The sequence below is a fragment of the Gracilinanus agilis genome, chromosome 4 (genome assembly GCF_016433145.1).
Source record: "Gracilinanus agilis isolate LMUSP501 chromosome 4, AgileGrace, whole genome shotgun sequence".
In the NCBI taxonomy this organism is placed as follows: domain Eukaryota; kingdom Metazoa; phylum Chordata; class Mammalia; order Didelphimorphia; family Didelphidae; genus Gracilinanus; species Gracilinanus agilis.
Genome location: NC_058133.1, coordinates 464,193,741 through 464,206,196, shown reverse-complemented (window position 1 = coordinate 464,206,196; position 12,456 = coordinate 464,193,741). Strand labels below are relative to the sequence as shown.

General features: G+C 38.4%; 1 protein-coding gene across 2 annotated transcripts in view; it reads right to left on the bottom strand.

Moving 5' to 3' along the window:
- The window catches only part of MAGI3 (membrane associated guanylate kinase, WW and PDZ domain containing 3), a 242,421-nt gene extending 230,413 nt beyond the window's left edge, over positions 1–12,008 (bottom strand). The window contains exon 1 of one of the 2 annotated variants that reach the window (XM_044672365.1): positions 11,453–12,008. In XM_044672365.1, the coding sequence (XP_044528300.1) occupies positions 11,453–11,768 (316 nt within the window). In that variant the 5' untranslated portion in view covers positions 11,769–12,008. The remainder of the gene's footprint in view (positions 1–11,452) is intronic. The other variant, XM_044672364.1, reaches the window with a different exon arrangement.
- Between the last annotated feature and the right edge of the window lie 448 nt (positions 12,009–12,456).

Genomic DNA, 12,456 nt, shown 5'->3' with positions numbered 1-12,456 from the left:
AGCAAACTGAAAAGTTCCATCTATTCTCTGCCAATATGTATGCCTTTGATTTCTTCTTCTTGTCTTAATTGTCATCACTACTATTTCTAGAAATATGCCTAATGTGAAAAATAAAATTAATATAGAAGGATAGATTTAAAAATATTATAGTTTTAAAAGATTTATTGGTAGCCATTAGAAAAATGAAACCATGTGTGTTACAATTAAAAATGATAAAGACTGATATAATAAGAGAAATTAATAGTTTAATTAAAACCATGGCCGTGTTGGTAAAATATATATGACCGTGCCTATCTTTTAATTTTACTACCGGAGCCCATTCTCTCTTCCGCTCGCCAGCCAGCTCTTCAGGAAGACCAAAGGGCCTTCTCTAGGCCCTCCTCTGAATTTAAACTACCCCCCCTTGCGTGGGGACCTTTGACGTCCCCACACCCTAAGACCCTTTGGAATCATGGGTAATGTAGTCTCAAAGCCCCCACGTGTCCATAGGGAGTCTGCTAGACATTTCCAAATAGCACTTCCCGGAATTTAAAACAAACATGTGCCATGCTACCACATCGATTTTATCCCGTCTAAGTCACTTGATTTCATCCCATCTACATCATTACACAAGACAGGAAACCAGTTGGCTCACAGGAAATTTAGTTCAGAGACCCCAAAATTTCAATAGCACACTAATAACAAGGAAAGAGGTCCTTGTTTGCTTTACTCCTGTATCTACTTGGAAAGCTTCTAATCTTTTTCTACTGGACATGCTAGCTTTCGATTTTAAATATATTTTTTAAAATTAGACATATATGTATATACACATATATATACATACATATATATATACTTTTATTTAAAAGTTCCTTTTTTATCCTACCACTTTATAGTTTATTTAACAAAAATAAGAATACAATGAAGTCGGGCTAGAGGATTTCCAAGTTGCTTTTGTAAAGTTGAAAAGACCTTGTACCCCTTTAAACTACATTACCCAAACTCCCTTTCACCATACCCATAATTCCTTAAGGCTTTTCCTATTGATGGTTGGTTTTCATGGGCTGTATTGAAATGGGTTTTTTTGTTGTGGTCACGGTTTTTTTGGACCAGAGGCAGGTGAGTTGGTACTCTTTCCCTGTGTTTTAATAAATCTTTATAAATATCATACTTAGGAGGCACTGAATATTAATTTTAAAATTTACAGTTTCTAACTCAGTCCAATAATTTTTGATTGAGCTCTACGGAATTACATGGAATAAGCCTGTTTTCCAGCACTATCACAACAAATCTATTAAAGTATATAGTTTAACATATCTTTTCTTCATTCACTTTAGTGAGGTTGAATCTATATACCAACTAAAATAGGATTAAATCTATACTTTAAAGATTGCCTTCCTTACAGTTTTAAAAATCCGAATTATTCAGTAGTAGAAGAGTCTCCAACTTATAGAGATTTATCAATATTTCTTGTGTTATCTATTAATGGCTTTTATATTATCTCTAAGTAAGCTGAATCCTTCACCCTGCCATACTTTCCATATTCTGAATGGATTCACAAAAGAGGAAAAATAAACCCAGCAGGGCTGATCTCTCTACTTCTGCTCAGGGTTTACTGGCCAAGTACCACTATAATCCTTCTACCTCAAAAAGTTATATCCTCTTGTATTCATACATATAACTAACTCCCTGCTCCCAACAGTGATTTTGAGGTTTGGGGTAAATAAAAAACAATTCCTCCTCATAAAAGAATTGGGATACACCACTATAAAGGAATAGATACTAATCAACCAGTTAAGTGTTACAAGAAAACAAGCTCAATTTGATAAATGAATTAAGAATTTCTTTTCAGATACAAAAGGCAAATAGAAAAAAAACAAACCTAAGACCTACACCTATCCATTTAGAAAAAAATGATCTTTTGTTTCCCATGATTCTACTGTTTATCCAGCAAATATAGATTTCACAATAAAGTTAAAATAAGTAAAGCTCAATAAAAATAGTAGATCAGCAAGAAAGGGAATTTTGAAATCATCCAATCAAATATTTAATTTAATGTCTACTACATGAAAGGACTGATCCAAGTATGGGGGAGGAGAGGTAAATACAAAAATACATGAGACCTTTGTCAGCTAAGGAAACTTCAAAGAAAAGATAGCATTTAAACTAGTCCTTGAAGGATAAAAGGGCATTCCAGGCAGAGGGAATGGCAACAGGGCACAAAAATGCAGGGAACATGACTGAGAAATAGTGAGATGACCAGACTATAAAAGTCACATAGGAGAAAATACTGGAGATATAAATAGGGGGCAGATTGTAAAGATTTCTATAAGCATAAGATTCTCTGCTTCAGTTAACCTAGTTCTAGAATCTATCCCATGTGTGACATGCTTTATACATACTCTTTCCCATTTCTTTATTCTAACCTAACACTCATTCAAATCCTTCAAGATTCAATTCAAATTTCATCTTCTCTGGGGAAACTTCCTCAACTAAAACATGGAAGAAGGGGAAGGAGAGTAAGAAAGTAATCAAGAAAGGTGTTTTTATCTTTTTAATTAAGAAACTAAACAACTCTCCCCATGTGAAATCTTCGTTTCTTTTACCACAGTCAGAGAGAATTACTGATGGCTCTCCTAAAAGAGTTCAACAGAGGCAGCCCAGCCATACAAAGACACATTGAAAGCCCACCTAATTATTTCAAGGAGCAAAAGTATGACAGTGACATACTTTTGAACTCCAAACTCCTACAAATCAAGAGAAACAAAGCGAATATATGTAGTCAAGAGGAAAAGGATGACAAAATATGTCCTTTCTAACATACATACCTATTTGTCTCTGTATGTATGTCTTTCCCCACTCCATCTCCTATATTCCTAACTACACAATCACTAAAAGTCATCTCATATGGCACATATTGATATATATATATAAAAGGTCCTCCCAAGCCTTAGCAGTGGAAAACTATGCCATAGGTCAAAGGATATGAATAGTTCCCAAAAGAATTGTAAAATACTGGCAATTACTTCAAAAATCACTAATAGTGAAATGTAAATCAAAATAATGGTTTTACCTCACAATCAGCAAGCTGACAAAGATGACAAAAGACAGGAAAAAAAATAAATGCTAGAAACTTTGGATACATGTAAAGATTGGTACACTAATACATTGTTGGTGAAGCTGTGAAATGGTCATACCATTCTGGAAAGCAAGTTCAAATTATGTTAAAAAATATATTAAGATGTTATATATCAAAGAGTCAAAGACAGAAAGAAATGTTGCATATACACAAAAATATTTATGATAGCATTTAATTCAAGAAAAGATGTAGAAAAAAGTTGTTGTTATCCATCAACTGGGAATGGCTTAACAAATCATAAAGAATCCAGAGAAACGTGGGAAGATTAGTATTAAGTAACAGAGTAAAGTAAGCAGAACTAAAAATATATATAGTATATACAATGACTTTAATAATATAATTGAAAGAAATAATATGAAGCTGAACATTGATTTTACTAACCAAACTTGGACTAAGAAAATCTGAGAAAACATCATTCCCTTAGTCCTTCCATTACAAATGTGGAGAACTCAGGGTGTGAAATACTGTATATACTGTCAACCATAGTCAATACTTTGTTCATACTGAACTGCTTTCGCGCACCTCTCCCTTTATTAAACTTTGTTACAGATAAGGGAGATGATATATTTAGAAACAGATGTGATATAAAAAAGGGTAATCCATTTTTTTTAAAAGTAATTAGAAAAGGGGTAGACAGGTGGCTCAGTAGAATGAGAACCAGGCCTTGAGAAGGGAGGTCCTGGGTTCAAATATATCCTTGATACTTCCTAGCTGTGCAATTCTGGGCAAGTCATTTAATCCCCATTGCCTAGCCCTGACTAATCTTCTGCTTTGGAATCAAGATACAGTATTAATTCTAAGTAAAGGTTTATAGGTAAGGGTTTACCAAAAAAAAAATAATAATAACTAGACATGATAGTCTTTATTCCTTGCTACCAAAATCAGCCTTCAGATTACATAAAATATAATTTGAGGGGGCAGCTGGATAGCTCAGTGGAATGAGAGTCAGGCCTAGAGACAGGAGGTCCTAGGTTCAAACCCGGCCTCAGCCACTTCCCAGCTGTGTGACCCTGGGCAAGTCACTTGACCCCCATTGCCCACCCTTACCAATCTTCCACCTATGAGACAATACACCGAAGTACAAGGGTTTAAAAAAATATATATATAATTTGAAAGTGAAGAATCATTTTGAAGTGGTTTATAAAGATATACTGCCTGATAAAAGACATAAGCCTGCCCAAAGGCAGTTAGCTGGTACAATGGATAGGGCAGAAGGCTTGGCATCAGGAAGACTCATTTGATGACTTCAAATCTGCTCTCAGACACTTAACTAGCTATATGATCCTGGACAAGTCACTTAACTCTGCTTCAGTTTCTTCATCTGTCAAATGAGCTGGAGAAGGAGATAACAAACCATTCCAAGAAAATCTCATATGGGATGACAAAGAGTACAACAGGACTGACACAACTGAACAACAAAGCTTTTCCAAAGTATACCGCAATCTTGAGCACAAAGCATTTAAGGGTAGATGGTATATGAGACTATTCACTTAGATCATGCACTGATTTGATAAATCAAACCCATGAATGTAGAGAATAATGTTGTCATTGTAATAAAATTAAATAAAACTAGAAAATTGCAGAAATCTAGCTTGAATAATGAGGTTATTTTTTATAAATTAAAATCTATATCACAGAATGGAGACAATGTGTACCATATAGAAACCAAGCATAGCAAGAAACTAAACAATTTAGCAATAGTGACTTGCACAAAGTAGATATAAAATAAATGTTGCATAAACCTTACCAAAAGCAGATCTTTTGGAAAAGTTAAATGAAACTTAATAGTGTTTTAGACAACTAAGAAAAAAAGCTGATTACAGAAAAAACAGAAAGTGAAGACAAGTATTTGATTTCAAATTTGCATCTTTTCCAGCATCTACCAAACTGTTCTGTATGTATGTAAAACCCAGTGGAATTACTCATTGGCTTGGGGGGGGGGGAGGTAGGGGGGCTTGGGAGGGGTGGAAGAGGAGGGAAAGAACATGAATCATGTAACCATGGAAAAATATTCTAAATCAATTAAAAATTTTCAATTAAAAAATGTTCTGTATACAAGATGGACATTCTTAATTATAAAATTTAAGAAATCATTATCTTGCCAAGAATGGTTGCTGAATGGCCATTTAAGATGCAAAGGCTTGGGGGCTGAAGGGAGTATATCAGTTAAAAACTCAATGAAAATAATTGTAATGAAAGAAAATACACATATAGTTGAAGCAGTGAGACACTCTGAGGGAGAAACAGGGAGCAGAATATTCCAGGAAAGTCAAACCACCACTATCTCCCCTCAGATTCTGATGGAGATAGTTTAGGACCCTAACCCCCAAGAGCCTAGGGTAGTGATGGCAAACCTATGGCATGGGTGCCAAAGATGGCACGCAGAGGGCTCTCTGTGGCGCGCCCCCCTAAGTTTGTTACTAGAAAGGCAGAGGGACTCAGGTAGAGCTGCCTCTCCCTCTCCACCAAGCCTGACAACATTTTTTCATATCACCTGCCCCTCTGCCCAGCAGCCTAATGGGAGCACTTTCTCCCTCCTCTGTATGGGGTAAGGTGGGGAGGGCACACCCAGCACTTGGTGGTGATGGGGAACAGCATGTGGTCTCTGCTGGGGCTGGCATGGCACTCTGAGGAGTAGAGTTGGGGCAGGGCCCAGCACTCCATCACTAAAAAGGTTTGTCATCACTGGCCAAGGGAATGAATAGCAATGCTTCCAGTCCAGTGCCCTCAGGGTGGGAAGCAATCTCAAAGAATATCCAGCCTAGCCATTGCTCCAATAGATAGAAAAGCTACAGCTACTGAAGACCCAGAAAAGAAAGTTCTTGCTACCAAATTCCTTGGCACAGTCAAATGGTTCAACACCAAAAATTGATGGATTTTATCAGTGGAAATTACATTAAAGAAGAGACATTACATCTGCTTTGAGTCTCTACTCCAAGGAACACTGAACCTTTCCATGGGTGGCCAAAATATTTCATATGTATTAGAATGTGAGCTTCTTGAGAGCAGGGTCTGGTTTACTTTACTATTTGTATTCTCAGAGCTTAGCATGGTGCTTTGCACAGAATGTTTAATAAATGCTTTATTCATTGATTTATCCTTTTTGGAAAAATTAAAGTCTGAAAAGTTGACCAGAAGTGTCAGCAGACTAAGGATCGTCCTTTTTAAAATATAGTAATGAATAATGTTTAATTGTTTTTTAAAATTCCTTAATCCCAAGTAAATGGAATTCCTTCTACTGATCAATAAGTTCCTGAATTCCAACAAAGTAAACTGAAGAGATTAGAGATAATAAAAATAAGCTACAATTGGAACCCTCCAACTGTCTTGGTCAAATTCAGTCTTTAGGGGAAAAAAATTAATTCTTTAATCAGAATTTTGAAAGCTAGAAAGGCATAAACTTAAGTGCTATCAGATATGGACGGCATTTTCCATAACAGATAGGCTACATCTATCAGCTATATAGGCAATTCTAGTACCTAATTAGCCACAACTTAAAATTATCCAGTAATTAAATCAGAAAGATTATTAAAAGAAATATAAAAATCTAAAATTCAGCAAGCACCTCTCCTGAGATCCTTAATCTATACAACACTGCTTTTTCTGAGTGACACAGTTGATCCATAAGCACTAACAAAAATTCTATGCCATTCCCATTAAGTTGAACCTAAGAGAGAATTAACCTTTGTTTCTCCCTTCCTCAAACATCCCAACTACTTAAACAAAACTGATTTATGTTCCATAAAATGCCCAACAAAATACAAAAATTAAACCAAAAAAAGCTCTCAGAAAGTTCCATTGGGAAAAAAATAGCAAATATTTGTCTTATTAGTAAGAATTTAATTTCAACCAGATCTTGTACACTATTAATTAAGGTACAATCCCCTACTTAGGACATCCAAATTATAGTGGAACTTTGTAAAAATGAATGTTGTGTTCTTATGCTCTAATGAATTATCATGCACACTGCATTTGGCTATTAGATCTCAATTAGCTGAGTTCAGTGTATGCGTGGTAATTCAGTGAAAGACACAAAACATTCCCTAAAATTAAATCTACATAATTTACCATCACTGGCTAAATGAAGACTTCACATTTACACTGCCTGTCATGGCTATGCTATTTAGAACAAAATCATGAAGGGAAGAAAAATTGTTCACCAATCTACTTTGAAGTCAAGGAAACAAATCTTGGTTTCACCATGAAAGTCAAAAGTCCTATCACTAGGGGTAAAATAGCAAATTCAGGGTAAAAAACATCATTTTCTCTCTAGATATACAGGCTATGGTCAGTTGAAGAACAACTGAGTACCAAGATGAACCAAAGTTGTTCCTGAAATAGTGAAAATGAACACTTTAAACACTGGACAAATGCTAAGCAATAAGAAATAAGAAATACTCTATGTCACCTGGGAAAAGTCTAAGATAAGCAATTCTATTTTTTTTTAACTGTCAGCTTCAGCCATTTATAAAAATGAACAGAAGAAAATAAGCAAATAAAATAAAACTAATTTTATATTTGACTTCAGAATGAAAGAAGAGAAAGTGCTTTAGGCAAGAAATCTTCATAGGTCACTTTGGCTTAGCCCCAAGCTCCCATGAACATTCACCTGAAAAAAAAGAGAACCCCAAGTACATGCAGTACTCTTCTAGCTACATCAAATTATATTCTTTCATTAATGTTGACTAAAATATCTCTGAGAATAATCATTTCATTTTAAGCCCCACCAAATGGTTAAATTCTACCACTTTTTTTTTGTATATAATAAAAGATTTGCTGGTCTACATACCACTGTCTTGTCTATGTACAATTTATAATACCTTTAAGAATGTTTTTCCCCTACATAAAATTAGATAAAAGGAAAATCAAAATAATAATGATAAGTCATTTTAAAAAGATTAATCATTTACTTTGTTTGAACTTTTCATAATGAATTATAGGAATAGAGATTGAACTTGTGATTTCCCTGGCATAGGAGAATACCAGTTGAGGAAAAATTGAGATTCCCAGCCCCGAAACCCTCCCTTCTTCCTAGGTCCTGCCTCCTTCCCCATCCCCCCAGTACTACTACTTTCCCACAGTTTACAGAGTTGGCTACAGTTGCCCAGAGTGCTCAGATATTTAATGATTTGTCTCAACACACAGCCAGTGGGTATTAGAGAGTGTACTTGAGCCTGTCTTACTGAAGCTGTCTATACCCTATACCATGGTGTCTCTGATGACAGTGCACCATTCTTTTTTCTACCAAAAATGTATATGTTGTGCATATTACCAATCACTTCCAAAGTTTTGCAAATAACCACTACAAATTCTTAATTTCTTATTCTTTTGAAAATGTCAGTTTAGAAGCAAAAGTCTGAAAGATTTATTATATAATTAGTGTAATATTTTAAGCAGAGACATTTAAAAAATATGGGCAGCTAGGTGGCGCAGTCAATAGAGCACTGGCCCTGGAGTCAGGAAGAACTGAGTTCAGAGTTGGCCTCAGATACTTAGTGGCTGTATGACCCTGGGCAAGTCACTTAGCCCTGTTTGCCTCAGTTTTTTCAACTGTAAAATGATCTGGAGAAGGAAATGGCAAACCATTCCAGTATATTTGCCAAGAAAATTGCAAAAATGGGGTAACAGAGTCCAACATCACTGAAGATCTGAACAAAATTTTAAAAAATAAATGCCAAATAGCAAATTAAAATGCCATTTTTTCAAAAGATTAACATTTTAAAGTCACAATTTGCCTAGGAAACAGTAACAATATTTTTTTCAAGATTCCACTGGCATATCCTTTTAAGTCGAATGAAGCAGATTCTCTATCTTTAAAAACATGCATGTCTCATACTGCTCACTGGTCTCTAAAGGATTGTAGGGTGAATAGCAACCATAAAAGCTGTTTTATCCAACCTCATTTAAGAGTTGAGAAGGAAACAAAGGTAAAAGTGGACATATAATTTGCCAAAAATGGACATTTTAGCCATTCTGAAGAACTAGTACAGACCTCTGAAGCCACATGTATTGCTATATTATATATATATATATATACATATATATATATATATATGTCATATGTATTTAGTATCAATTGGATCATTTACTAGTACTTCACATGGGGAAATTACACAGCCTAATACATTCTGAAGCAAAATATGTTCAACACAGCCTCTTAATGTTAAACCATCAAAGCTTATGTTCTTTCTTAGATTTACTAAAAAATCTAGGAACGAATTTAGAATATATAGCTATATATATGGCTATATATAGTGTTAATCGGGAAGGTCTTTTCTATTTGCTTCAAAAGAAGAATCAGGAAAATGTGAGAAAAATCTTGCTTATTCACTAATCTCCCGCTCTTAAAACAATTTCAATTTTAAGACTTATAAAGTAAAATTTACATCTGCCATTCTCATCAATGACAAACAGCAACAACATAGAGTTTTTGATTTATGAAGTACTTTTCATACATTATCAGTTGATTTTTCACAATAGACCTGTGGGGAAGGTACTACTGGTATCATAATCCTGGTTTTATATATGAGGAAACAAAGGTTTAAAGAGATTAAGAGACTTGCCCATAATCACACAGCTTGAACCCAGATATCTCCAGACTATGAATACAGTCCTCCTTCCACTAAAAGCTCTGCATAGTAACATTAATCCTATCAAATCAGTCCCTCAATTATGAGAGATCTGTCCAAGGGAACAGACTCTAGTATGCTATTTTGTACACTACATAAGCTTAAATGTACTTGACTAGCTGAATTACAACCTTAACCATACCCTCAAAAACCTTACCTTTTAAAAAGTTTATGGGTCAAGGAAGGATTCTGAATGAAGATTTATGTTCTTAATGTCCCAAAAGTATTGAAGCAAAAATATGTTTCAAACTGTATTTAGTTTGAAAAGTTTTAAACCAAAGCAAAATCCCTAGTCTGAAACAAAGCCAAATATCTAGAATAAAATGAATCTGGTCAACACGCCTGCTAAGAAAAGAGCTTCAGGGTCAATATACTACAAAGCTATGGAAGAACATATTTTTTTCAAATACAAATTTAAGTCACACCAGAAGCAATTTAGCCCAAGACCTGCTAAAGAGATCAAGGGAACTGGGGAAATTGGGAGGATTTATTAACATCTTAGATTCTTCAAACATTTTGAGTTAAAAAGGAAAACTGCTCACTAGTACAGGCCACACACACTCAAACAAGCCTATTAGACTCTGATGCTTGGCATATTCAAGAGAGCATATCTGATAAAAAATAGCCTGACAGTAACAATGTTGAACCATAATTCTAACCCACAAACATCTCGTAATAATAGATATAAAAACACATGCGCATTTTATTAATGATAAACATGTGTAATCAAGAATGAACTATGTAATGAGTAGATATCAAAAAAAAATAAAAAATTTCATTATATGCTGTATGATAAATGCTTTGATAAAGCCAAATATACCAGGAAAGCAATCTGCTTTGCAGCAGATTTTTACAGTGTAAGACATAGGAGGGCATTAAACAGGGGCCTCTTTTTCCCTACCCTTTCAAAAGGCAAAAATTGGGGAACTGACTCATTTAAAAAAGGTTTCATTCCACAAGACGTTAAAAAAGATCTTAAGAGTCCAAAACCACATTATTCAAAAAGCTCTCTTATTCAAGAGCAAAATAGGCAAGATATATTATAAACTCTGAAAGAGACATGCAGATGGAACCCTACTTTAGAAATTAGAATGGTTAGATCGTCAGCTTCAAGATGCTAAGATTTTGCTAGTGGGCAGGAGGGAGGGATCCCAGTGGGGTACAAACCCTGAAGCAGCTAAGCAAGATCATGTCAACTAGGTGGTGCTTTCAGCTTTTTCTTGGCATCATGTGTCTAAATGGGAAGGACCTTGTTTTTTGCCCACTGGAAGATCCTATGACTATCTCAAAGAAAATGCCAAGATTTGGGGAGAAACCAGAAGCACTAAAACAGCAAATGAAAAAAACAAACAAAAACACCAGAACCACCCCCACCCCCAACATGCGAAGTACTACCAGCCCGAACTCTTTTAATACAGTATTCCGATAATTCTGTCCGTGGGGACGTTTTAGGAAACCTGGCTTCTGATCTCGGGTTGGTGGCTGCCCAATGAACAGCTTTGGGCTGATCACCTACCAGCCTCAGTTTCTCTGTTTGCAAAATGGGCATAAAGCCCTCTCCAAGAATTCAGACAGTTCATGCAATTCAGTAAAGGGAGGAGAGAAACGGGGGTGCTTAGCACCTACATGACCACCCCCCCACACACACACACACACCTAGGTCGGAACGCCTCGAGGAAGAGAGGAGGTCAGGGAAGGTGCCTACCTGGTTTCACAGTCTTGAGGCGGATGGGCTCTCGGAAGTGGCGGATGACAGCCAAGGTGTCCCGGTTGGTAAGCCCGCTGACAGGCGTCCCGTTTACCTCCAGCAGCACATCCCCGGGGCTGGGTGCCTTGCCTGAGACCACGCAGCAGGTGCCCCCGCCGGGCTCGTCGCGGAGCCGACCCAGGTAAGGGAACTCGCCGCGCTCAGCACCTCCGCGGATCTCGGCGCTGAAGTCCCCCGGGGGCCCGGCCCAGGACAGGGCGCACTCCTGCACCTTGCTCAGCCAGTGCTTCTTTTTCTTCAGCGTCTTCGACATCCCGAACCCCGCTGGACCATGGGGGGGACGGCGACTAGCGAGGCCCCCTCAGCCCTGGAGCCCCTCAGAGCCCGGGCCGCCCGGGCCCCGACGGGGCGGACAGCACGGCGCGGCCAGCAGCTGCGCGGCGGCTGGGGGAGGGGGACCCCGACTCCCGCAAGCCCCCTCTGGGGGCCCCTCGCACGCGCGCACCCTCACGCACACACACTCACACACCCCTCGGGGGCGCAGCGGGGCGGACCCGGCTCTGTAGCGGCCAGCCCCGACCGAGCGAGGGGGAAGAACGGAGGAGGAGGAAGCCGTCCCTGGGCGGATCCTGAGGGGATCGCGGCCGGAGGGCGTCTCCGTCGTCCGCTAGTGTCCGGGCTCCGCGCCGGAGCGGCGGGAAAGGGGGCGGGGGAGAGGGGGAGGTGTAGGGCGGGGGTGGTGGTAGAGGGAGTAGGAGAGGGAGGGAGAGAGCCGCCGAGCGCGCGCTCAGTGCGCGAGGCCGTTCCTCGCTCGCTCCCGCAGCGAATCTCGCGCTTCTCGCCCCACGCCCGCCTGTCCACTTGCCGGGACTGCACGGAGCTGGCCGCCTTCAACCAGTCGCAGCCTCCGCTTACAGCAGCAGCAGCAAAACCACCTCCGCCGCCTCCTTCTCCTGGCCTCCACCCCCCACCTTTCCCCCCCGCCTCCCTTTCTCGCCCCT